This window comes from Cervus canadensis, chromosome 6 (genome assembly GCF_019320065.1).
Source record: "Cervus canadensis isolate Bull #8, Minnesota chromosome 6, ASM1932006v1, whole genome shotgun sequence".
NCBI classification, from domain to species: domain Eukaryota; kingdom Metazoa; phylum Chordata; class Mammalia; order Artiodactyla; family Cervidae; genus Cervus; species Cervus canadensis.
Window position 1 is genome coordinate 96,686,047 of NC_057391.1, and position 25,658 is coordinate 96,711,704.

Sequence of the window (25,658 nt, forward strand, 5' to 3'; positions counted from 1 at the left end):
TCCACTCCAGTATTCTGGCCTGGAGAATTCCATGGACTCTATAGTCCATGGGGTTGCAAGGAGTCCGACATGACTGAGTGACTTAACTGTCACTTATTAGAAGCTCAAATAAATCAGAAGATTTATCTTCACTTTGAATGATGGAAAAATACCAGGGCTTCATAGTATTTCCAGTCTAGCTCTTAGTGGGACTAGGGATCTTTTCTTTGATGATCGGATGATTCTACAAAGATACATCCAGTCACAGTGGCCTGGACTCCTCCTTCTCTGTACCTCCTGGACATAGAGGATGAACTGACCTTTGTAATCATGTCCCCTGAGTGTATTTGTATTTAAGTGGCTTATATACATATATTTATATCAGTGTGTATATTTAGTAGCATTAACAGTTCACTTAGAAAAATATAGATATAGAGCTTATAATATTTTCTTCCACATTCTCATGGAGGGTCTCAACATGCATTTCATTTTGGAATCCACCTGTCCTGTAGCAATATATAATATTCTCAACCTGGCAGATTATGGAAGTCACTCAACCATGCTCATTAAAAATGCAGATTCCACTGTCACATGCATTAATCCACTTGGTCCTAACAGAGAGTATAATCTTTCCCATCTGCCACAGTCCTCACTCTTCCCTGTTGTTCTCACCCAGCCCGACCCACTCATCTAAGGTGTTTTCCAGCTCCTGTAGGTGTTTCACTTTTATTTCTTTGTTGTCTGGCTCATGAAATCAGGTACACAATCAGATGGAGATTTGTCATATGAACTCCAGACGTGATGAAGAGGTTGTGTTCTGTAGAAATATACTTTGGGTTGATTCTGTTAGGAACCTGAGCAAGGAGGTAACAATAATTACACCTGCCATTTATTTACCAAGCAACTGCAGTGTGCAGGGCACTGTACTAGGCACCTATTGAGAAGTCTGGTGGGTGTGCATCTAGACAAGAGACCAGGAAGAAAGAAGTAAATGTAAGGAAAATGATTGATGGGGCTGAAAGAGGGTGTAATAAGGGAGTTTTTTGATGTGGCCACCCTGGAGGGTGTGTGAAGTGAGAAACGAAGCTCAATCAGTAGACTGGGGCCAAATCATGTAGACTCTTGAGTGATATAGATTCTATGTGCTGAGGAGCCATGAAGCCTTCTTCTTGAGAGCCTCCACACACAACTGTTAAAAGATACAGCACAATGTCCACTGACAGAAGAAGATGTTACTAGAAATCTGCTAGAAAAAGCCTGAAAGGCATGTGTAGGGGGATTATGTGGGAAAGATACTAAGTCATGGTTTATCCCACAAACTGGAGGTGGCCATTTGCAAAAATGTAAGGTCATTTGGCCCGAGGGAAAGTGGAATTGGGAGAAATGGAGGATCCAATGTAAACATTTGGTGCCTGATCTAGCTTCAGACCAAGGTCCCCCCAAGTGGAATACTCTGCAGTTTCATCTGTCTTTCCCTGCCGCTCCTCAGGTATCCCAAAGGTTCAAGTGTACTCAAGACACCCACCAGAGGATGGAAAGCCAAATTACCTGAACTGCTATGTGTCTGGGTTCCATCCACCCCAGATTGAAATCGAATTGCTGAAGAATGGGGAGAAGATGAAATCAGAGCAGTCAGACCTGTCTTTCAGCAAGGACTGGTCTTTCTACCTGCTGTCCCACGCTGAGTTCACCCCCAACAGCAAGGATCAGTATAGCTGCCGAGTGAAGCACATTACTTTCGCAGAACCCCAGATATATGCGTGGGGTAAGTTTTCAAGTTCTTTGGTTAACCGCTGACAGTTGTATGGGAGCACAGCCGTGGCATAAAGCTGCTTTGATATAAAAACATCTGCATGCTGGGATTATCAGGGAATGTTATTAAAGCTCTGCGCAGTGGCACCCTCTGAGAGAGCGGGGCACAGCGTGGTCGCTGAGACAGTGGTTTCCCTGCAGTGAGAGCAGAGGGCATCAGCACACGCACAGACACTCCCAAGGCTTCCTCCCTGTGGCCCCCTTGGCTCCCCTGACCGCCTCGGGCACACCCAGGACCAAGGAGGGTCTCCGAAGGCAGGGGCCTTTGTGTGCAAGCCCTGCTACGGTAGGGCCCTCCAACCCTGGCCTCCTCTAGTTCTCTGGATTGCTTGGGATCTCAGGCTGGTAGGAAACGTCTAGGTTTTTCTTCACTGGCTCTTCTGCCATCTTTGTTTATAACAATTTTAGACTTTCGTAGTACGCAGCATTTCAGAAGTCAAACTTAACTGTTTTCTTTCTCTGTTTTCTTTTTCATAGATCGAGACCTGTAAGCAGCACCATCAAGGTGGGTTTCTAACCTTAAGAAACCCTATTGTAAAATCAGTATCCTGGGGACCATTACAGACAGCTCTAATGTGATAAGCCTCACAGTCTGGAAGACATTAATCAGGGTAACAATTCAGCAGGCAGAGAAGAATCCCACGGGGTCCCATTCCCTGCCCCTGAGAGAGGGGGAGATGAGGAAGGCCGTGGCCCTGGGTGTGACTTTCCCAGCATCACTAACCCTCTAAAGGGAGGACAGAGGAGCTGCAGGTGTGGGGTTCCAGGCAGAGGCAGCTGTTACCCACAGCACCTGCAAGTGTTTGCTCTTCTGCCATTTGCACGTTGGGCATCTCTGGGCCTTCAAAGGTGAACTGTCCCTTCCTTTGCGTGGCAGCTCTTTGCTAAATAGCCTGAAGAGAAGAGTGACATGGTTCTGCAGAGACACCATTCCTAAGTGTCTGGGCACTGTAGTTGGGTCTCTAAGCTCCCAGTCCAATAGAGGAGAGAAGTGGAAACAAGACTGTTGTAACTCAATGTAAAGACACTGTAACAGATGTATTGCAGCTCTAGCACCTAACTCTAGCAGTGTGAAACAGGGAGGGATTGGACTTCTCTGCCACTTCAGGTGGAGGCCAGAGGCAGATAATCCAGCTTTTCTGGGGAATTTTATTACTCAGTGTATCCTGGCATGGAAAACCTATTCAAATTTCCTGTTGCACTGTAGGACAGGGAAGTTAATTTGCGAGAGCATCAGAGAGTTTGGCTGACCTGCCCAGCATCACACAGTTACTAAGAGCCAGGATCTGAACTCTAATACCAGCACTCTCTTCTATAAGGTTGTAGGAGAACCAATGGGATAAAGTGAAAGGTTTGCAAAATCACGTGCACTTTTATCAACAGAGATTTATACAGTGAAAGTTAGATAAGTTTGCTCATGCTGTCTGTGATCTAAAATAAATGTATTTATTATTATTCCTTTTCTCTTTTTTTTTTCAGATTTGAAGATTCTTCTTTTGGTCTTAATTCCAAATTCTATTTCCTTGCTCTTTAATACCAATATGCTTTTATGCTTTATGCACATAATCAGAAGTCGTATTCATGTTACCACAAATACCTTCTTTATAATTGTACCTTGGGTGCTACGTGTCCATGTTTGACCTGCCTAGGCAGGTGCCTGTAGTGGAGGCGCTGGCATCTTAGAGGTTGGGGAAGATAGAATTTCAGATTTAACATCAACATCTGGGTGTCGTCTGCATACAAAACTGGGTAATAAGATACTTATGCATGTTAAAGTAAGCCTCCGATTTTGTAACTTTGGTTACAATTTTGGGAAAATTTTGAAAAGATAATTTTTAGAATTATGGAAATTTGTTAATTTTTAGAATTATGGAAATTGTGGATGAGGCATTTTGCCATATAAAATTTATGTTATCTCCTATATCTGTTAGAAACTTGGTTGTGCCTTGTTTTACTATATTTTTATTTCACTAATTAAAACAATGGTAAAACATTGTGTTCAGCTTCTCAAAGGACCAATAACTTACTTCTCAATATCAGAGGGATCCAGAGCATAGCAGAAAGTCATCATGAATGTGATGAAACAACTTCCTACCTAAAATTCTATATTCAATAAAAATCTTTTAAAAAAATGACCGCATGATAAACATTATTAGATAACTAAGATTGCAGCACCTGTCAGATCCTCACTAAGATTGTAAGTGATACATTTGGGACAGAGGAAAGGCCTAAAATGTGAGCGAAAAGGGAGAATCATGGAAATGTATCAATTTTGTAACCTAAATATAAAATAGTAATGGTTGCTAAAGTGGTTAGAAAAATAAAACACAACAATAACCCAAGAGTAGAAAGAGTAAACAATGTGAAAGTATTTGATGGACTTTTTACCCTGAAGGGTAAAGTTACAAACTTTTTGGTAATTTAAATATGTACAATATATTTTTTGGGCTGTCCTCAAAAAGAACATAGACTGAATATTTAATGTCCAACTAGAAGATGGCATAGGCGCTTATGGAGCGGCAGTGATGTTTTATTTTTTGACATGGATAGTAGTTACAACAGATTTTACTTTGTAATTTTTTGTTAAATGCACATATATTATGCTCACTTTAAAGAAATCTTATATTTCACAGTAAAAATAAAATTTATTAATGTGGTTTACTACAGACTGAAGGAGATTTATATTATCTCAAAAGATTCACAGTAAGCATTCAATTAATTTTCAATACTTAGTGAATTTATCATAAAAAACTCATAGCTGGGGAAAAAGGCAAATTTACTTAGAAAGGTTTTCTTAATATACATAAGCAGACACATGCATTTATTAGTTGAAAGATATTATAGGTATTTTACAGGTAAAATCAGAAATAGGGATCTTTCCTGAAGTTCCACCATGGAACTTCCCTGGTGGTCCAGTGGCTAAGAGTCTGTGCTCTCAATGCCACAAGTGAGAATTTGTATGCTTCAGCTAAAGTCTCACATGCTGCAACTAAGTACCAGAGCAGCCAAATAAGTAAATACTTAAAAAAAATAAAAAAAGATGCCCACTGCCCCTTTTGAGTGATGTTATACTAGAGGTCCCAGCAGCAAATCGAGACAATGAAAAAAAGTAAAAAGAATAAATATTTGAAGAGAAGAAACAAAATTGTATTACTTTGATGCTATATATAGATTATATAGAAATGTCAATAAGATATAAAAGATAAATTCTCTTATTAATCCTAATGATAAATTTGCTGAACAAAAAAACCCCCATAAAAATGCATTTCTTTGTACTGGTAACAAAGTAAATTAAAAATATATAATTTATAATAGTAATAGACATAGTACTTAAATGTATATACAAATGGGCTTCCCAGGTGGCACTAGTGGTAAAGAACCTACCTGCCAATGCAAGAGACTTAAGAGACATGGGTTCTATCCCTGAGTCAGGAAGCTCCCCTGGAGAAGGGCACAGCAATCCACTCCAGTATTGTCTGGAGAATCCCATGGACAGAAGAGCAATTTATGATAGCAACAGACATAGCACTTAAATATATATAAAATAGATATGCTATATATATTCAAATAGTGTTTAAATGCACATGCCAATATAAAGCTAACAAAAGATGTCAAACTCTTAATGGAAAAATTATAATGTTTTATTGAAATAAATTAATGACAAAAAATGAGAGAGTAAGGTTATGTATAGGAAGGTTAAATATCCTAAAGACATAGTTTTTCCCCAACCTGACATATAGATTTACTGTAATTATTTTAAAAAATTTTAATAGGTTTTCATGACACTTGACAAGTTGATCCTAAAATATGGAAGAGGGTTAATGGAGGGAGAAAGATAAAGATGCTCCTGAAGAATGATAAGGTGAGAGATTTATAATTAAAACAGAATGGAAATGACCCGGGATGGATCAAGACCAACGAACAGAATAGAGCCCAGAAACAAACTTGTGAATACACGGAAACTTGATACACAAGGCACTTCAGATCAATGGTAAAAAGAAGGGCTTTTGAAAAAAATACGGTGCTGAGACAAATGGCTATCAATATGTGGTGGGAAAATAAGTCCCTACCTCACACTATGGGCTTCTCTGATGGCTCAGTGGTAAAGAGTCCGCCTGCCAATGCAGGAGATGTGGGTTGGATTCCTGGGTTGGGAAGATCCCCTGGAAAAGGAAATGGCAACCCACTCCAGTATTCGTGCCTGGAGAATTCCATGGACAGAGGAGCCTGGCGGGCTACAGTCCATGGTGTCGAAGAGTCACACGTGACAATAATGACTCAACAACAACCACCACCTCACACTATGCACAACTGTGAGTTCCATCAGAAAAAGAGCTAAATGGCAAACAAAAATTTTAAACACAGGAAAAAAAAAACCAACATTTTTATGACCTCAACATAGAAGTCACAAATTACATGCATATAGCTAAAGACTGATTAATCTCATGATTTAGAACTACAATAAAATTAGACTCCATAAAAAAGTAAGAAGTCAAGTCACAGATTTGAATATATTTGCCGTACCTAAAACAAAGGATTTGTATCTAGAATATATCACACACTATAAACCAATGCAGTATTATATATAATAAATTAATGGAGTATGTATATACATAATGCAAATTAAAACCCATCATACCATCAGATTGACACAAGCTTTAAAAATCTTGATATGTCGAGTGTTGGGAAAAACATACCCTAAAGAGAACTCATTACATTGCTGGTGAGAGCATAAACTGATAAAACAGCTTTGGAAAACTAGAGTATTATGTAGTAAAATTAAATATGCACATGCCCTATGACCCAGCATTTCTACTACCAACATAGAGAAACTCTTGCACACACACTGCAGTAGGTGTAAAAAACTGTTTACTGCAACACTGTTTCTAACAGCAAACAACTGGAAACAACCTAAAGCTGGATAAAAAAGGTATATTTGGACAATGGAATGCTATACAGGTTGAAAATGAAAGAATTGTCCAAATGTCATTATAAAAATGAACATGGATGAATCACAAAAAAAGTGTTAGTGAATAGAATCCAGCAAGTTCCCCCCAAATATATACAGTGATTCCATTGTATACAAAACTAAGCAGTGCCCAAAAGTAAATAGCATTATTTGTATGTATGTTTATATGGAGCAAGTAAGATAAATAATTGCTGCAGTGTTATTTACAATAGCTAAGACAAAGAAGCAACCTAAATGTCCATCGACAGATGAATGGATAAAGAAGAGATAGTACATATGTGGGCTTCCCTGGTGGCTCAGATGGTAAAGAATCCATCCGCCTGCAATGTGGGAGACCTGGGTTCGATCCCTGGGTTGGGACGATCCCCTGCAGGAGGGCATGGCAACCCACTCCAGTATTCTTGCCTGGAGAACCCCCATGGACAAGGGAGCCTGGCGGGCTGCAGTCCGTGGGGTTCACAGAGTTGAACACGACTGAGCAACTAGGTACATAGTGCATACACACAATGGAATGTTACTCAGCTATTAAAAAGATGGAGATATAGAGTAGGAAATGGCAACCCACTCCAGAATTCTTGCCTGAGAAATTCCATGGACAGAGGAGCCTGGTGGCTATAATCCATGGGGTTGCAAAGAGTTGGATATGACTTAACAACTAAACCATCAACATATTTCTATCACGAGCTTTAAATGCTGTAAGCAGAATATGGATATGACTATATTTACTTAACCCTAATTTGATGCTGGTGATGGTTCCAGGATGTCTTTTGGTTTCATGTACAACTCATCTGTGCTTGCAATAAATCCCCTCCTTGGTCTTTCCCTGCGATGTTATTAGGGTGGTTGTTGCTGCTGTTCAGCCGCCCAGTCGTGTCCCACTCTTTGCGACCCCATGGACTGCAGCACGCCAGGCTTCCCTGTCCTTCACCATCTCCCAGAGCTTGCCCAAGTTCATGTTCATTGCATTGGTGATGCCGTCCAGCCATTTCATCCCCTGACGCCCTCTTCTCCTTCTGCCCTCGATCTTTCCCAGCATCAGAGACTTTTCCAATGAGTCATCTGTTCACATCAGATGACCAAAATACTGGAGCTTCAGCTTCAGCATCAGTCCTTCCAGTGAACATTCAGGGTTGATCTCCCTTAAGATTGACTGGTTTGACAAGGAGCTGCTGTCCAAGGGGCTTTCAGGAGTCTTCTCCAGCACCACAGTTCAAAGGCATCAATTCTTTGGTGCTCTCCTTCTTTGTGGTCCAGTTCTCACAACTGTACCATGACCACTGCAAGACCATAGCCTTGACTATATGGACCATTGTCAGCAGAATAATGTCTCTGCTTTTCAACACACTGTCTACGTTTGTCATTGGAGTTAATTATTATGGTTAATTACCCAAATTAATCCAGAGAGTCACCTTTCAGAAATGGTGCTGAATGTATAGGTACCAACCTTAGTGTTTACTCTGTGTACTCCACCTGATTTTCTCTGTTCAAAAACAGGTTTTTCTTCCTGGTGAGGCAAGATGGAAGTCAATATCCTTTCCTGCTTTACCTGAAATGTGGTAGTTGACCTCTATTGAGGTGAAAATTACTCTACAGGAGGGCTGAGCCTGGCTCACCCATTCCTCTTGAGCTGGACGAGGGGAACTCATCCAAGTTGGTTGGGAATTTCCAGATTGTGGTGTCAGTTGTCCTCAGAGCTGGGAGGATGGTCTGAGAAGTGAGAGATCCAGGATGGGTCACAGTCACTTTCTGAACCCTTGTGGGCCTCTGCCACCTCACTACCATCTTCCTCTTCACATTTTATTTTGAAAAATTTCAATATAAAAGGCTGAGAGAATGATAAAATTAACTTCTGTGTATCCTTCATCAGAAGTTGATAACATTTTGCTTAGCAATATTCCTTAAATAAGCTCCTTCTCTGCTACATTAGGTGGTATCTGTCCCCAGTGACTAGAGACTATGAACAGGAAATTTACAGAACAAGAAATGCAAATAACAACTAAACATGTGAAAAACTGTTCAACATGACTGCCTTTTAAAAATAAAAATTAAAACAAGGAGATGAAATTTTTCAGTGATAATAATCAGCTTGTCGAAGTCTGTGGGGAGATGAACACCCTTTCTAATTTAGTAATGTGGTGTAACCTGGACTCCAAAGGGCAACTTCATACTGTGCAGGAAGAGTTAAAATAGGGAAAAATTGGCAATGTTCCAATACAGGATTTGATAAAAATATGGAATATGCATATAATAAAATGCTATGAAAATATGAAAAAACTACATAGACCTTTTATTATAGAAACACACATGCTGTGCATGTGTGTGTATGTGCTCAGTCATGTTCAACTCCTTGTGACCCCATGGACTATAGCCTGCCAGGCTCCTCTGTCCATGGGATTTTTCCAGCAAGAATACTGGAGTGGGTTGCCATTTCCTCCTTCACAACCCAAGGATCAAACCCTCATCTTCTGTGTCTCCAGTACTTCAGGCAGATTCTTCACCCACTGAGTCATCAGAGAAGCTGATACGTCATTAAATAAAACAGCTACTGCAAAGAAATATGGGCAGAATGGTTACATCTTTGTAACCTGTATATGCAGGTCAGGAAGCAACAGTTAGAACTGGATGTGGAACAACAGACTGGTTCCAAATAGGAAAAGGAGTATGTCAAGGCTGTATATCATCACCCTGCTTATTTAATTTATATGCAGAGTACATCGTGAGAAACGCTGGGCTGGAAGAAGCACAAGCTGGAATCAAGATTTCCGGGAGAAATATCAATAACCTCAGATATGCAGACAACACTACCCTTATGGCAGAAAGTGAAGAGGAACTAAAAAGCCTCTTGATGAAAGTGAAAGCGGAGAGTGAAAAAGTTGGCTTAAAGCTCAACACTCTGTGTATCTGTGTATCTTAGAAAACTAAGATCATGGCATCTGGTCCCATCACTTCATGGGAAATAGATGGGGAAACAGTGGAAACAGTGGCTGACTTTATCTTTCTGGGCTCCAAAATCACTGCAGATGGTGATTGCAGCCATGAAATTAAAAGACGCTTACTCCTTAGAAGGCAAGTTATGACCAATCTAGATAACATATTTAAAAGCAGAGACATTACTTTGCCACAAAGGTCCATCTAGTCAAGCTATGGTTTTTCCAGTAGTCATGTATGGATGTGAGAGTTGGACCATAAAGAAAGCTGAGCACCGAAGAACCGATGCTTTTGAACTGTGGTGTTGGAGAAGACTCTTGAGAGTTCCTTGGACTGTAAGAAGATCCAACCAGTCCATCCTAAAGGAGATCAGTCCTGGATGTTCATTGGAAGGACTGATGTTGAAGCTGAAACTCCAATACTTTGGCCACTTCATGTGAAGAGTTGACTCACTGGAAAGGACATTAACGCTGGGAAGGATTGGGGCAGGAGGAGAAGGGGACAACAGAGGATGAGATGGCTGGATGGCATCACTGACTTGATGGACATGGGTTTGGGTAAAGTCCAGGAGTTGGTGCTGGACAGGGAAGACTGGCGTGCTGCGGTTCATGGGGTCGCAAAGAGTCAGACACGACTGAGTGACTGAACTGAATTGAACCTGTATATGAGTAGACAGAGTCTGGGAACAAACATTAGTTCATTAGAAGTGGATATTTTTTGATGGTAGTTTTAAGAGGTGATTTAAATTTTATCTTTATTTTTACCTATGGTGTGTGAACTTTTCATAAGGGATATGAACTTTATAATTTGAAAAAATAAGCTAAGTGGAAAAGTTACTTAAAATACCAAACAAAAAATGAGGTAAAGAAACCACAGGGAAAAAACAAAAACAAAGTCCCAGCTCTGCTGGCACCAGCATCATGGTCCAAAGGTTAAGTTCACATTCTTTTTGTTGGCACCAAAGTCCTTCACAGGCTCTTTGAACCCTCTATGTGGAACAGGTTGCTTTTCTGGAATCATAATCTATCACAGGTATATGAACCAGAATGCATGAACTCTTTGAGGAAAGAATTCCCCAGACCAGCCCTGTGCCTAGCACCTAGCAAGGCGACGGTAAAGGCGGGTAGCACTTGACTGACTGCTGTGAACACCAAGGCCTGATGGACAGGCTGGGACCAGACGAAGAAGAAAGAAGCCAAAGCTTCGGGCACCGTTGTCCTGGAGGCTAGAGGGCTCCTGCCCCTAGTCTCATTTCCTGCTCAGCATGGCAACCACTGGTGGAGCAGGAGTGGTTTGCCTCAGTGGGTGTGTGCTGGAGGCGTTGAACAGCCCAGGAATGGCAGTGCCAGCGGAGCCCACATCCCCGGGGCTGCCTCAGCCCAGCCGGGGCCGTGGCAGGACGGGAGGACCAAGGCTCCTGCCCAAGCCGGGGCCCAGCAGAGCTCCTCCCCTCAGCTGCTGGGCTGCTGAGAGCCCTCCCTCATAAGCAGAGTACCCCAGGTGCACCGTGTGGCTAGATCTGGTTAACTAACAGGTAAAGACAACGCGGAAAAGGCAAATGTTTACACCGAGATAGGCTCCTGGCAACAAAGGCCCAAAACTGTATGATTCTGGAGCAGTATGAATGTTTCTTTGTTTTTGTTTTTTTCCTTGCTGCTGTTACAAACTACCACAAACCCGATGGCTAAAACATTACAATCTATCATCCTACAGTCCTGTCAGAAGTCCAACACAAACCTTCTGGGCTTAAAATTAAGCAGGGCTGCTTTTCTTGTGGAGAGTACGGGATATTCCATGCGCTTACCTTTCCCCGCTTCTAGAAGTTGCTCACGTTCCCTGATCCATGGCCCCTTCTTCGCCTGCAAAGCCAGCATGCTGCAGCTCTCTGATTACGCTTCTGTAGTCACAACTCCCTCTGACCACAGTCAGGGAAATAAATTTCTCTGCTTTAACGACCTCTGTGGTCATACTGAGCCTACCCAAATCATCTTTGATAATCTCCTCATCTCAAGGTCCCTAACCTTAATCACACCTGCAAAGTCCCTTATGCTATGTAAGGTAACGTATTGAGAGGTTCCAGGAATTAGGCTATAAACATCTTTTTTGGGGTATGGGGGGAGGCATTATTCTCCCAACCACAGAAATGTCTATTATTGTTCATGATAGGTAGGCAGTTCTCTATATAAAGATCTGGGAAATATCTATTATGAACTAGAAATCAGCAAGTTCAGTAAATATTTATAGAATGTCCTAATTTTGTAGAATCTCCATTGTTCGCAATAAATGCTGAATGAATTCTCTCTGAGCCACCCCCAACCTGTAATATCCTGGCTTTTGTGGGGTAATGTTGGAGGCTACTTCATCCACTCAACTCTCAGGGTATTGAACAGCAGAGGGGGAAGTCCCACGTCAGTTTTCTAGTCTTTGGTCATTAGATAGATTTTTGGCTAATTTGATAATGAAAAGTTGTCTTTTAGCAAACCCATTTGTGGCAAATTGATCTACAGTTAAAACCATAATAGATAACAATGATAATAAATAATGAAATAAGGAAAATGATTACAGACTCATCAAACTTCTGTTTACTGGCCCCCTCCTTTGTACCTACACTGGTCCTACTGTGTGTTTGATGGCTCTTGTGTATACATCTCTGGCATTTTTTTCCCTGTTTGTTTTAAATTTCTGATTGGTTACTAAACAATTCTTTCTGGTTTCTTCACAGTCCTGTTTGAGGAGAAGTGTTTAGAAAAGTCCAAGAAACCAGAAAATAGACAGGAAGGGATCTGATGCAGGTTCAACATAGGAGGGGGTGGCCAGAAAGGACCACACACTCTGATTGGTCAGAGGCAGGTGTCAGTCAAGCAAGCTGGGAAGTGGGAAGGTGGGGCTTAGAGGAATTTGCCAAAAAGGAAAAAGAACATTTGCAGGAGAGTCTTAAACTTCTGAGAATGCTGCATGTAATCCCAGGCAGAATAAAAACAATCCAAGTTGGGATTCTGCAGTTTGGGGTAGGTTCTGAGATGCAGACCCAAGGGCCTATGAAGGGAAAACACCCAAGAAAGGAGGCTGTGCCAGTAGCCCAGTCACTGGTGCAGTAGTCCCCAAGGATGGTGCCCAAGCCTTGGCTCCTGGGGCTGTCCCGTGCCCCCACAGGGACAGGGAGTCTAGGCTTCAGCATTTACCTAACCTCACTCTCCATCCAAGCTGAGGACTGAGGCTAACTCTAACTCTCTTTATGCTTTTAGTGGACACTGAGTTCTGAACACCTAATAAGAGCAGGCTCTGTAGTTATAACTTAAAAATTCCTCACCTTCTAAACTATATACAATATTTCAATATATCTATGAAGGGATGGGCTTCCTAGTTGGCACTAGTGGTAAAGAACCTGCCTGCCAATGCAGGAGATGTAAGACACATGGGTTAGATCCCTGGGTCAGGAAGATCCCCTGGAGGAGAAATGGCAACCCACTCCAGTATTCTTGCCTGGAGAATCCCATGCACAGAGGAGCCTGGTGGGCCACAGTCCATAGGGTTACAAAGAGTCACACACAACTTAGCATGCATGCAAATGAAGGGATAGGCACCAAAGCTTAACTGTTTCCTGTGGGGAGGAGAGAGAGAGGAGCAGACACAGGAGGGCAACTCTCACTTTCACTCAGTAGACCTCTGAGTGATTGCATTTTGGCAGCAGACATCCATCATGTATTGGACTTGTAATTAAAAATAAGAAGTACTCAGTACTTGCAACACTGTGGTTACTACTATTTAGCTCTGTACTGCTTAATTTATTTAACACCCACTCGGTATGATTTTCCAATGAGATCACATTGGCAGCTGGAAGAGTGTGGTGGTTACACCCAAGCCTGTGGGCAGAGATTCCGCAGCAGCCAGACCCTTCATCTGTCTCAACTTCAGTCTGCCCAGGTAACTCTCCCTCACTTAGTGATAACAGTACTAGGCTGCCCAGGATCTTGCCAGGTTTTTCCACTCCTTGTTATGGCTTCTAACTCTCAGGAAACAACACTCCCCTCTGTGTCCCACTTCCTTTGGATCTGTTGCCTGGTATATAACAGCACAAACCTGAGAATTCAGTCAGAATGAACACCTTAGGTGGCTGCTAATAAGTTAATTATTGTGCTGATTTGAACTCTAGGTTGGTGTCTCCTGGTTGGCAGTCTAGAGTCTTCTTCTGGTTTATCCTTACAGTATTTACATTTGCCACAAGCCTGCACTCAACTGATATAGCCTGTATTTAATGGCTCAGACAAGTAAAGATTCTACCTGCAATGTGGGAGACCCAGGTCGATCCCTGGGTTGGGAAGATCCCCTGCAGGAGGGCATGGCAATGCATTCCAGTATTCTTGCCTGGAGAATTCCATGAACAGAGGACCTTGGTGAGCTACAGTCCATGGGGTTGGACACAGCAACACTCACTTGTTCAATGGAATTGTCAGGCAAGTGTATACTCCTCGGTTCTGCCTCGTAACAACAGAGACTTGGAGTGACGGACATTAAAGCCCTTGGCGCATCACAGCTCTTGGGTATTGGACAGAACATGTTATAGTTCTTAGACAAATCAGTGTTACAGCTCTATTTTATTTAGAAAATAGCAAGGGAATCCATCCTCGAGGCGTGAGGGCATGCCGACCCAAAGACGGGAAGAGAGGAGAGTCGGGGTGCGTGCCAGCGCACACCATGGCTCCTCTTTTTATATGTGTTTTCCTCCCCCCATGGGCCTGCCCTGTGCAAACTGGGCTGGCCAGGAGTGCTGTTGGTTCTCCCTGCGGTCCTCACTCCGGTCCTCGGACCTTCCTCTGACCTTCCTTTGTTCTATTTTTGCGGGCTTCTCCCTTCCTTGTCTTTTAGCCACAGCCATTTTGGACTCCTGTTTCCTATTCTAACTAACTAACATAATTTAACACAAAAGACTGAGGATTTCCAGCCCCCAGACAGATCTAACCAGGATGGATTGTTATTTTTTATATTGAAGTACAGTTTATTTACAATGTTGTGCCAACCTCTGCTGTATGGCGAAGGGATTCAGTCATACACATACATTCTTCTGAGCAGGCAGCCATCTTCAAGCTCATTAAGCCACTTAACGATAGTCCTCTGACGTGCAGGATCACTGTGGTTTTAATTTTCTTTACAGTTTTTAGATTGTTCCAATTTCCTATCATATGCGTATAATACTTTTTCTCTATGGCAGAAAAAAATAAATGTGAATTAAAAAAATACCCCAAACTACTACACATTGTGTTATTAGTTCCTGCTTCTCTGCATCACTCGTATGCTTTTAATTCTTGCCCTGATCCAAGCCACCCAGTGAACCATTTCCTGTGAACCCTTTCTCAGAAGTGGTTTTCAAGTGGATATTATGAGGCCTTTCAAATCACATGGGCTAGCACTTGAATCATAGCTCAGAGTGAACACGGACAAGCACCTTAATTCTCTGAAACTGTCTCTTCATCTGTAAAAGAAAGAAAGACCTACCTTCTGGATTGTCATGTAGTTGGATCAGCAGCCTCCCAAATTTAATGTGTTGATGAATCACCTGGGAGGTTGTTAAAATGCAGGCTCTGACTTAGGTCTAGGATGGCCCCAAGGGTCTGCATTTCTAAGAGCTCCTAGAAGTGGAGCTGATGTTGTGGTGCATGAACCACACTCTGATGAGGGACACAACGTCTGCAGGAGTCCGGGCAGGGATGTCCTATCTGCGCTTGTTCCTCTCCTTCCAGGCAGCCTGGGTTTTCTGGCTGCTTGACGAGCCCGCCTCAGAGAAGTGCTGACTGAGATCTCTTAAGGTGCAACCCAAATCACCTGAGTTTCAACCTATTTCTATTCTCTCCACTTCAATATCCTTATTATTATTTTTTCTGTTCAAGGACTTCATTCTTCTTTGGCCTAACAAAGATACTGGTACCTATGCTTTTAGGTTACAGTTTTTAATTAATTAATTAATTTTTGGCTCTGCTGGGTCTTAGCTGCTGCATGCAGGCTCTCTCTAGTTGCTGTGAGCAGCGTTACTCTACAGTTCTGAGGCATGGGCTTCTCATTGCAGTGGCTTCTCTTGTTGTGGAGCATGGTCTCTAGGGCATGCCCGCTTCAGTAGTTGTGACCTGAAGCTTGTGCAATCTTCCCTGGCCAGGGATTGAACCTGTGTCCCCTGTGTTGGCAGGTGGATTCTTAAAACGCTGGACCACCAGGCAAGTCCAGATTATTTTTTAAAGATTATTGAGGTATAATTGACATATGATAAATTGCACTTAGAGTATATGATTTAATAAGTTCTACAGTATGTATACCCTTGAAAAACCATCATCATACTCAAGATAGTGACATATCCATCATCCACCCAAAGTGTCGTTAAGTTCCGGATGCACCCTCCAACCCCTGGATACCAACCATCTGCTTCTGTTATATAGACTAGTCTGCCTTTCCTAGAATTTTAAAAACAAAGAATCATGCACATTTACTCTTTTACTATCTTTTTTTCTTTTACTCACTTTTTTCTTTCAGCCTAATTATTTCAACCCTATGGATCATAGCCCACGAGGCTCCTCTGTCCATGGGATTCTCCAGGCAAGAATTCTGGAGTGGGTTGCCATGCCCTCCTCCAGGGGATCTTCCCAACCCAGTGATCAAACCCCGCATCTCTTATGTCTCCTGCACAGGCAGGCGTGTTCTTTACCACTAATGAAACCTGGGAAGCCTCATTTATTGTCTTACTTTTTTCTTTCAGCCTAATTATTTCATCCATGTTATTGTGTGTACTCATGTGTTGTTTATTGCTGATAGTGTTTCATTGTATGGATAGCTGTCATAATTTGTTTATCCATTTGCCTGTTGATGGAACTTTGGATTTTTTCCAATTTCTGATTGCTACCAATATAGTTGCTTTTAACAGTTTTGTACAAGTCCTTGTATCAACATACACTTTCATTTTCTCTTGGGTAAACACCTAGAGTGGAGTGGTTGGGTCATACGGCCAGGGGTATGATTAAGTTTAAAAAATTTAATCTATTTTCCAAAATAGATGTACCATTTTACATTACCAACAGAAGAGTATGAAGTTCCATTTCTTCCACATTCTAGAAAATATTTACGACTGTGAATAAACACAGTAAAAAATTTTTTAGGAAAGTCATTAGGGCCAAAACCCCATTTCATCATTCATCCTACTCATGGGAGATAACACTATCAAAAGGCCATGTTTGTATATTTCCAGAAGTTTGCTCTTGTAAGAGAATATAAAAAAGTAATTGAAAAATGTACTTATCTCTGTCTTCACTGCTCTTTTAAAAAGTGATTTTAAAATAGATTTTGTTAGTGAATAGATCAGATTCTATCTTGTTAGAATTTTAAGTATTACGGTATTTGTTTGTGATGTGGTAAACAAGGACTATAGGAGTTTCCACTAGCTCTCTTTCTTCCTATCCCCGGAGGGCACTAGAAAATAACTCAACATGAACATCACAGCCTTCAGTTCAGTTCAGTTGCTAGGCGGTGCCCAGCTCTCTGTGACCCCATGGACTGCAGCACACCAGGCCTCCCTGCCCATCACCAACTCCCGGAGTTTACTCAAACTCATGCCCATTGAGTTGGTGATACCATCCAACTATCTCATCCTCTTGTTGTCACCTTCTCCTCCCACCTTCAATCTTTTCCAGCATCAGGGTCTTTTCAAATGAGTCAGTTCTTCGGATCAGGTGGCCGAAGTATTGGAGTTTCAGCTTCAGCATCAGTTCTTCCAATGAATATTCAGGACTGATTTCCTTTAGGATGGACTGGTTGGATCTCCTTGCTGTCCAAAGGACTCTCCAGAGTCTTCTTCAACACCACAGTTCAAAAGCACCAATTCTTTGGCACTGAGCTTTCTTGATAGTCCAACTTTCACATCCATACATGACTATTGGAAAAATGATAGCTTTGACGAGATGGACCTTTGTTGGCAAAGTAATGTCTGGTTTTTAATATGCTGTCTAGGATGGTCATAACTTTACAGGCCTTAAGAGCCATAAATGAGTTAACAACAAACAAACAAAAGGGAGGGGAAGGAGTGTCTTTCCTCATGACATTATGTTTGACAACTATTCTTTTATTTCAAGAGAGCTATAGAGAGAGCTGGCAGTAGAAGTAGGTAAATAGCACCAATAATCACAGTTCTTAATCATTACAGAACACTTACTAGGTGCTCCTTGGTGCTCTCTCTGTGCACATTTCCCTTCATTAGGTCTGTGGAGAGTAACCTGCTTTCTTTAGTGTAGACACAAGCTCCACAACAGGGATTACTGAAAGGTCTAAAAATAGGGGAAAGGAATCCAGCTGACATTTCTTGGGCTCTCTGGGGAAGCACCACCCAACTCCCTTCAACTGCACACCAGGGTGATTTCCAAGACCTCTGCCACTCTCCGCCCCCAGGTTCACTTCCTCTTCTGGGCATTCCACTCTAGAAATGATCCTTGGACACAGTCACCAGGTAATGTCAACTCCTTTTTATGTTATCTATGGAGAGTGCGTTTTCTTAACGAGTCTTTGTAACACTGACACCCTCTTAGAATCTATAGGTCTAGCTTCTTTGTTTGAGCCCACAGAAGATGCAACCCAAATTCTCACCAAAATTGTCCAGTCCTCTATCTTCCAAGTGTCTGAAGCGCGAATGACATTAGAATCAGGCCAGTCTGTAACCTCAGCCTTTTGTTTTCCTATCCCTAAAAATATAACAGGGTAATTCCTGCATCCTAGGGTTTATTCACCTATTCCCTCACAAGTTCAGTAGTTCCTTCCTTCATGCGTTTAACCAGCCACTCGTCTGTACACTCATTCATTCAGTTCATCAAGTACCTAGTCCGCGCCAATCACCATTCCAGTGTGCTAAGTCGCAGCGGGTATTGTCCCTCGAGGCGGTAGATACTCTAATGCTCTAAGCAGCTACTGCTTTTTACTATCAGTGATCATTTCTCCACAAATCACCAAAGCAAAGAAAATTACTTAAATTACAACGACAAGATACAGACTAGAATTTCTTGGCACAGACGTTTCGAAACGCCTTTCCTTTTTGGAAAATATTCAGGAAGCAAGAAGGTCTTCCTTCATGCCAGATGGTTCTCTGAGCTAGCCCCATGAGGCCTCGCGGTTCCTGGAAACTTTTCTTGCCCAGAGAATCCAGAAGACTTGCAGTGTATTTCTGGGCTGGAATTGCGAACCGAGTTCTGATTCTGCCCAGTACCGTTCAGTCCTTACCCTTAACTGTTGTATGCTTCAGTTTTCCCAACTGAAAACCAGGTGCTAGGCTCCTAAATGGCTGTGGCATGCACGGTAAGCAACTCCTTTAGCCTTTTCGGTGCTGTTCCGAAAAGCGAGGGTTCGTCCACACTGGAGTTCTAGGGTGAGCGGTTCGCGCTCCAAGCTTGGGCGCGCACCCCAGATAAGAGGGCGTCGATGTACAGGCAGCGAATGCACCCAGCCCAGCCCTGCCTTCCTGAGCATCATGAGACTTATTAGAAAATGAAACTGAAAACCAGGAAGCCTGTTTCTAACCTGCCCCGGCTTAGTTCGCTCGGAGACTTGTGACGGCCCGGCGGGCAGGCTTCCGATTGGCTGCCTGAGGGCGGACTATAAAGGCGAGCGCGGAACGCGGCCGCTCACTCAGCCACCCGCGCAGCTGCTGCAAGGATGGCACGCTTCGCGGCCTTGGTCCTTCTCGGGCTGCTGTCGCTGTCTGGACTGGACGCCATCCAGCGTGAGTGTCCTCTCCTCTGTCTCCTCTTCCGCCAGCCCGTCCTGTCCCGGTGACACCCACTTGGCACCCTGGGCACTAACTCTGTCCACCCCGGTCCCGCTCCCAAGTTTTCCTTCCCGGCTCGGTAGAGGAGCACCCGGCTTCCTCTCGGGCGGTGGAAGCGGCGGGGTGCGCGGGGAGTGGGGAGGGGGTGCGATCCCAGGTCGCCAACTTCCCGGGGATGTGGGGAGGGAGCCCCTGGCACGCCCGGACGGTACCGCGTGGGTCGGGACGTAGTTCCCGGGTGCGGATGTGGTTCAGGGCGGGCGCGGTGGGGGAGGGATTCTCTTCCTCTGGTTCGCGTGTCTCTGGCTCCCCCCGCGCATCTCTGGAGCGGGTGGGGGGAGGGGGGTGGGGTGGGGTGCGGGCTGGCAGGTCCCAGAGGGCAGGGTTGGGGTCTGCGAACTGGTGGAGACAGCCGGTGGGCTTAGGGGGAGTCGCCGCCGCCGGGGTATGTCGGCCAGCTGGCATCCTGAGGGCGTGGAGCTTCCTGCAGGCGCCGGGCAGGTTCACCTGCCCCTCTGTACTTTTCCCCAAACAAGGGACCAAACCAGAAATGAGGAATTTTGCGGTGACTTTAGTGGAATGCCTTGAGGTTTAACAAACCGATTCGCCTCGTTAATTCTCTTGTTCTCCTTACACTTCGCTTTTAATAATAATCACAGAGGTTCCCGGTGACAGCTGTTTGTCCTGCGCTGTGTGCTGTGTCACTTAATTGTGAAAGGGGTCAGCGATGTAAATACGGTGCCTATCATCAGTTCAGTTCAGTTCACTCAGTCGTGTCCTACTCTTTGCGACCCCATGAACCGCAGCAGGCCAGGCCTCCCTGTCCATCACCAACTCCCGGAGTCTACCCAAACCCAGGTCCATTGAGTTGGTGATGCCATCCAACCATCTCATCCTCTGTCGTCCCCTTCTACCGCCCTCAATCCCTCCCAGCATCAGGGTCTTTTCAAATGAGTCAGCTGTTCGCATCAGGTGGCCAAAGTATTGCAGTTTCAAGCTTCAACATCAGTCCTTCCAATGAACACCCAGGCCTGATCTCCTTTAGGATGGACTGGTTGGATCCCCTTGCAGTCCAAGGGACTCTCAAGGGTCTTTTCCAGCACCATAATTCAAAAGCATCAATTCTTCAGCACTCAGCTTTCTTTATGGTCCAACTCTCACATCCATACATGACTACTGGCAAAACCATAGCCTTGACTAGACGGACCTTTGTGGACAAAGTAATGTCTCTGCTTTTTAATATGCTGTCTACGTTGGTCATAAAGGAAGGAAAAGTTATGACCAACCTAGACAGCCTATCATCAGGATGTCACAAATGAGGAAAGGGAGGCTGACAAGTTGAAGTAAGTTAATCCCGCAGGGGATCAGTGGCAGACAGTAGAGCCTGACCAGAGCCTTTGGCCAGGTGGTGCGCCCATTAGGCGTCACCTGTGCATTTTTCATAACCATCTGGGGGTGAGATTCTAGGGAGCAGGCTGGGCAGCCATGGGCCTCTGTGGCCTTTGTTCACAAAGGGCTTCCTCCTTTGGCTCCTTGCCTGGTTCTTTCCAAGATGAAGTGTCTCTCTACTTTCAGTTTTGAGCAAGTGAAGGTTTATCAGTCAGAAAGGTTGTAAAACTAGGGATGAATAATCAACACACTTACCCAGGTTGTCAGGGACACTGTGTTTAGATGCCTTCTAAATACACTGAAGATCAGATTTCCCTTTTGTTTGAAAATGGAATTTAAAATTTATTTGCCAAAAAAACACATGATGTCTGTATTATCACTGTTATTGATGTTTTGTTGTGGCTATAGAATTCTTTCCAAAAAATAACAAGCAGACATTAAAAAGTATGTTAATTAGAGAACTTCCAAGATAATACATGCCTGGAAAACACACAGGGGATTTCTAGAAGACATTCAAAAAACATGTAGTTGTGATTCACTTTCCTGGGGCGGGGGCGGGGGGGGGGCCCTATCTTCTGCTCTTTCCCTGTGTAGGTTTTATTTCAGTCTGGGCGTAAATTAAGTTTTCACTTAAACTACAGAAGCTAAAATAACTCTCCCCATAATGCAGAAGCAGTAAGTGGCTGAAGCCCGATTCAAACCCAGGCCTGTTGGATACATCTCCTCCTTCTGGAAACTACTATTGTGATACCCTTGCAAACCCGCCCCCTGCACAAACCTGCCTAGCTCCCTCAAAGGGAGAATTCCAGGTGGAATGGAGTTGTGCTCTCAGTACTGTAGTATGTATTATGGTCTAGTTACTAGATCCGCCTGCAATGCGGGAGACCTGGGTTTGATCCCTGGTTGGAAAGATCCCCTGGAGAAGAGAAAGGCTATCCACTCCAGTATTCTGGCCTGGAGAATTCCATGGACTCTATAGTCCATGGGGTTGCAAGGAGTCCGACATGACTGAGTGACTTAACTGTCACTTATTAGAAGCTCAAATAAATCAGAAGATTTATCTTCACTTTGAATGATGGAAAAATACCAGGGCTTCATAGTATTTCCAGTCTAGCTCTTAGTGGGACTAGGGATCTTTTCTTTGATGATCGGATGATTCTACAAAGATACATCCAGTCACAGTGGCCTGGACTCCTCCTTCTCTGTACCTCCTGGACATAGAGGATGAACTGACCTTTGTAATCATGTCCCCTGAGTGTATTTGTATTTAAGTGGCTTATATACATATATTTATATCAGTGTGTATATTTAGTAGCATTAACAGTTCACTTAGAAAAATATAGATATAGAGCTTATAATATTTTCTTCCACATTCTCATGGAGGGTCTCAACATGCATTTCATTTTGGAATCCACCTGTCCTGTAGCAATATATAATATTCTCAACCTGGCAGATTATGGAAGTCACTCAACCATGCTCATTAAAAATGCAGATTCCACTGTCACATGCATTAATCCACTTGGTCCTAACAGAGAGTATAATCTTTCCCATCTGCCACAGTCCTCACTCTTCCCTGTTGTTCTCACCCAGCCCGACCCACTCATCTAAGGTGTTTTCCAGCTCCTGTAGGTGTTTCACTTTTATTTCTTTGTTGTCTGGCTCATGAAATCAGGTACACAATCAGATGGAGATTTGTCATATGAACTCCAGACGTGATGAAGAGGTTGTGTTCTGTAGAAATATACTTTGGGTTGATTCTGTTAGGAACCTGAGCAAGGAGGTAACAATAATTACACCTGCCATTTATTTACCAAGCAACTGCAGTGTGCAGGGCACTGTACTAGGCACCTATTGAGAAGTCTGGTGGGTGTGCATCTAGACAAGAGACCAGGAAGAAAGAAGTAAATGTAAGGAAAATGATTGATGGGGCTGAAAGAGGGTGTAATAAGGGAGTTTTTTGATGTGGCCACCCTGGAGGGTGTGTGAAGTGAGAAACGAAGCTCAATCAGTAGACTGGGGCCAAATCATGTAGACTCTTGAGTGATATAGATTCTATGTGCTGAGGAGCCATGAAGACTTCTTCTTGAGAGCCTCCACACACAACTGTTAAAAGATACAGCACAATGTCCACTGACAGAAGAAGATGTTACTAGAAATCTGCTAGAAAAAGCCTGAAAGGCATGTGTAGGGGGATTATGTGGGAAAGATACTAAGTCATGGTTTATCCCACAAACTGGAGGTGGCCATTTGCAAAAATGTAAGGTCATTTGGCCCGAGGGAAAGTGGAATTGGGAGAAATGGAGGATCCAATGTAAACATTTGGTGCCTGATCTAGCTTCAGACCAAGGTCCCCCCAAGTGGAATACTCTGCAGTTTCATCTGTCTTTCCCTGCCGCTCCTCAGGTATCCCAAAGGTTCAAGTGTACTCAAGACACCCACCAGAGGATGGAAAGCCAAATTACCTGAACTGCTATGTGTCTGGGTTCCATCCACCCCAGATTGAAATCGAATTGCTGAAGAATGGGGAGAAGATGAAATCAGAGCAGTCAGACCTGTCTTTCAGCAAGGACTGGTCTTTCTACCTGCTGTCCCACGCTGAGTTCACCCCCAACAGCAAGGATCAGTATAGCTGCCGAGTGAAGCACATTACTTTCGCAGAACCCCAGACATATGCGTGGGGTAAGTTTTCAAGTTCTTTGGTTAACCGCTGACAGTTGTATGGGAGCACAGCCGTGGCATAAAGCTGCTTTGATATAAAAACATCTGCATGCTGGGATTATCAGGGAATGTTATTAAAGCTCTGCGCAGTGGCACCCTCTGAGAGAGCGGGGCACAGCGTGGTCGCTGAGACAGTGGTTTCCCTGCAGTGAGAGCAGGGGGCATCAGCACACGCACAGGCACTCCCAAGGCTTCCTCCCTGTGGCCCCCTTGGCTCCCCTGACCACCTCGGGCACACCCAGGACCAAGGAGGGTCTCCGAAGGCAGGGGCCTTTGTGTGCAAGCCCTGCTACGGTAGGGCCCTCCAACCCTGGCCTCCTCTAGTTCTCTGGATTGCTTGGGATCTCAGGCTGGTAGGAAACGTCTAGGTTTTTCTTCACTGGCTCTTCTGCCATCTATGTTTATAACAATTTTAGACTTTCGTAGTACGCAGCATTTCAGAAGTCAAACTTAACTGTTTTCTTTCTCTGCTTTCTTTTTCATAGATCGAGACCTGTAAGCAGCACCATCAAGGTGGGTTTCTAACCTTAAGAAACCCTATTGTAATATCAGTATCCTGGGGACCATTACAGACAGCTCTAATGTGATAAGCCTCACAGTCTGGAAGACATTAATCAGGGTAACAATTCAGCAGGCAGAGAAGAATCCCACGGGGTCCCATTCCCTGCCCCTGAGAGAGGGGGAGATGAGGAAGGCCGTGGCCCTGGGTGTGACTTTCCCAGCATCACTAACCCTCTAAAGGGAGGACAGAGGAGCTGCAGGTGTGGGGTTCCAGGCAGAGGCAGCTGTTACCCACAGCACCTGCAAGTGTTTGCTCTTCTGCCATTTGCACGTTGGGCATCTCTGGGCCTTCAAAGGTGAACCGTCCCTTCCTTTGCGTGGCAGCTCTTTGCTAAATAGCTTGAAGAGAAGAGTGACATGGTTCTGCAGAGACACCATTCCTAAGTGTCTGGGCACTGTAGTTGGGTCTCTAAGCTCCCAGTCCAATAGAGGAGAGAAGTGGAAACAAGACTGTTGTAACTCAATGTAAAGACACTGTAACAGATGTATTGCAGCTCTAGCACCTAACTCTAGCAGTGTGAAACAGGGAGGGATTGGACTTCTCTGCCACTTCAGGTGGAGGCCAGAGGCAGATAATCCAGCTTTTCTGGGGAATTTTATTACTCAGTGTATCCTGGCATGGAAAACCTATTCAAATTTCCTGTTGCACTGTAGGACAGGGATGTTAATTTGCGAGAGCGTCAGAGAGTTTGGCTGACCTGCCCAGCGTCATACAGTTACTAAGTGTTGGGGTTAGGATCTGAACTCTAATACCAGTATTCTTTTCTGTAATGTTGTTAGTGAACCAGTGGGATAAACCAGTAGGTTATACTCTTTTAATTCATCTGGAAAATCGCCTGCAGGTACTACTGTTACCAAGAATGATTTATATACAGCACAAGTTAGATAAGTGTGGTGGTGCTATCTGTAATCTAAATAAAATAAATGTATTTGGTAATAACCCTTTTTTTCTTTTTATCCCCCAGGTTTGAAGATGCCTCATTTGGGTTGGACTAACTCCAAATTCTGTTTTCTTGCTTTTGAATACTGATACACTTTTATGCTTAGTGCACATAAATAAGAAATTGCATTGATGTTACCACAAACATCTTTTAATTCCTCTTTGTGCCTGTGTTTCCCTGTAGTTTGGTCTGTGTTGGTAGTGAGCGGCAGTGGAATTGCTATGCTAGCATCTTAGAAGTGTGGAGGGAAGAACTCTGATGTTCAACGTCAACATCTGGGCCAAGTAATGCCTTCAGGGTGTTTTTCACACAAATTGTAGTCCGATAGGTATGCAGGTTTAGAGTAAATCTCCAATTTTTAATTTTCCTTAGAATTTTGCAAAATGTTGTGAAAGATAATTGTCAGAATTATTGGAAATGTGTCATAGTGGATGGCATTTTGTCATATAAAATGATATTTACTTCTTCTGTTGAGACATGGCTATGCCTGTTTTCATTTTATTTTGTTTTACTAATTAAAATGTGGTAAAACTTGATGTGTACAGTACTTATTTTTAACTCCTAACTCCTTCGT

General features: G+C 43.5%; 2 protein-coding genes across 3 annotated transcripts in view; both read left to right on the plus strand.

The window, feature by feature from the left end:
• Positions 1-25,620, plus strand: part of LOC122443968 (beta-2-microglobulin) — a 28,135-nt gene extending 2,515 nt beyond the window's left edge. The window contains exons 2-4 of one of the 2 annotated variants that reach the window (XM_043472798.1): positions 1,469-1,744; positions 2,269-2,296; positions 25,109-25,620. In XM_043472798.1, coding sequence (XP_043328733.1) covers positions 1,469-1,744; positions 2,269-2,282 — 290 coding nt within the window. In that variant the 3' untranslated portion in view covers positions 2,283-2,296; positions 25,109-25,620. Of the gene's footprint in view, positions 1-1,468; positions 1,745-2,268; positions 2,297-3,270; positions 3,788-25,108 lie in introns of those variants that run through there. The other variant, XM_043472797.1, reaches the window with a different exon arrangement.
• LOC122443970 (beta-2-microglobulin-like) lies at positions 19,299-25,620 on the plus strand. The gene is made up of 4 exons (XM_043472799.1): positions 19,299-19,430; positions 23,268-23,543; positions 24,068-24,095; positions 25,109-25,620. The coding sequence occupies exons 1-3, from the start codon at positions 19,364-19,366 to the stop codon at positions 24,079-24,081; spliced, it is 357 nt and encodes a 118-aa protein (XP_043328734.1). The 5' UTR covers positions 19,299-19,363; the 3' UTR covers positions 24,082-24,095; positions 25,109-25,620.
• Positions 25,621-25,658: the final 38 nt, after the last annotated feature.

Bases quoted from the DNA above. Each gene is read 5' to 3' on its own strand.
- LOC122443970 (XM_043472799.1), top strand. From the start codon at position 19,364: ATGGCACGCTTCGCGGCCTTGGTCCTTCTCGGGCTGCTGTCGCTGTCT. The intron at 19,431-23,267 runs GTGAGTGTCCTC...GCCGCTCCTCAG, and splicing joins TGGACTGGACGCCATCCAGC to GTATCCCAAAGGTTCAAGTG.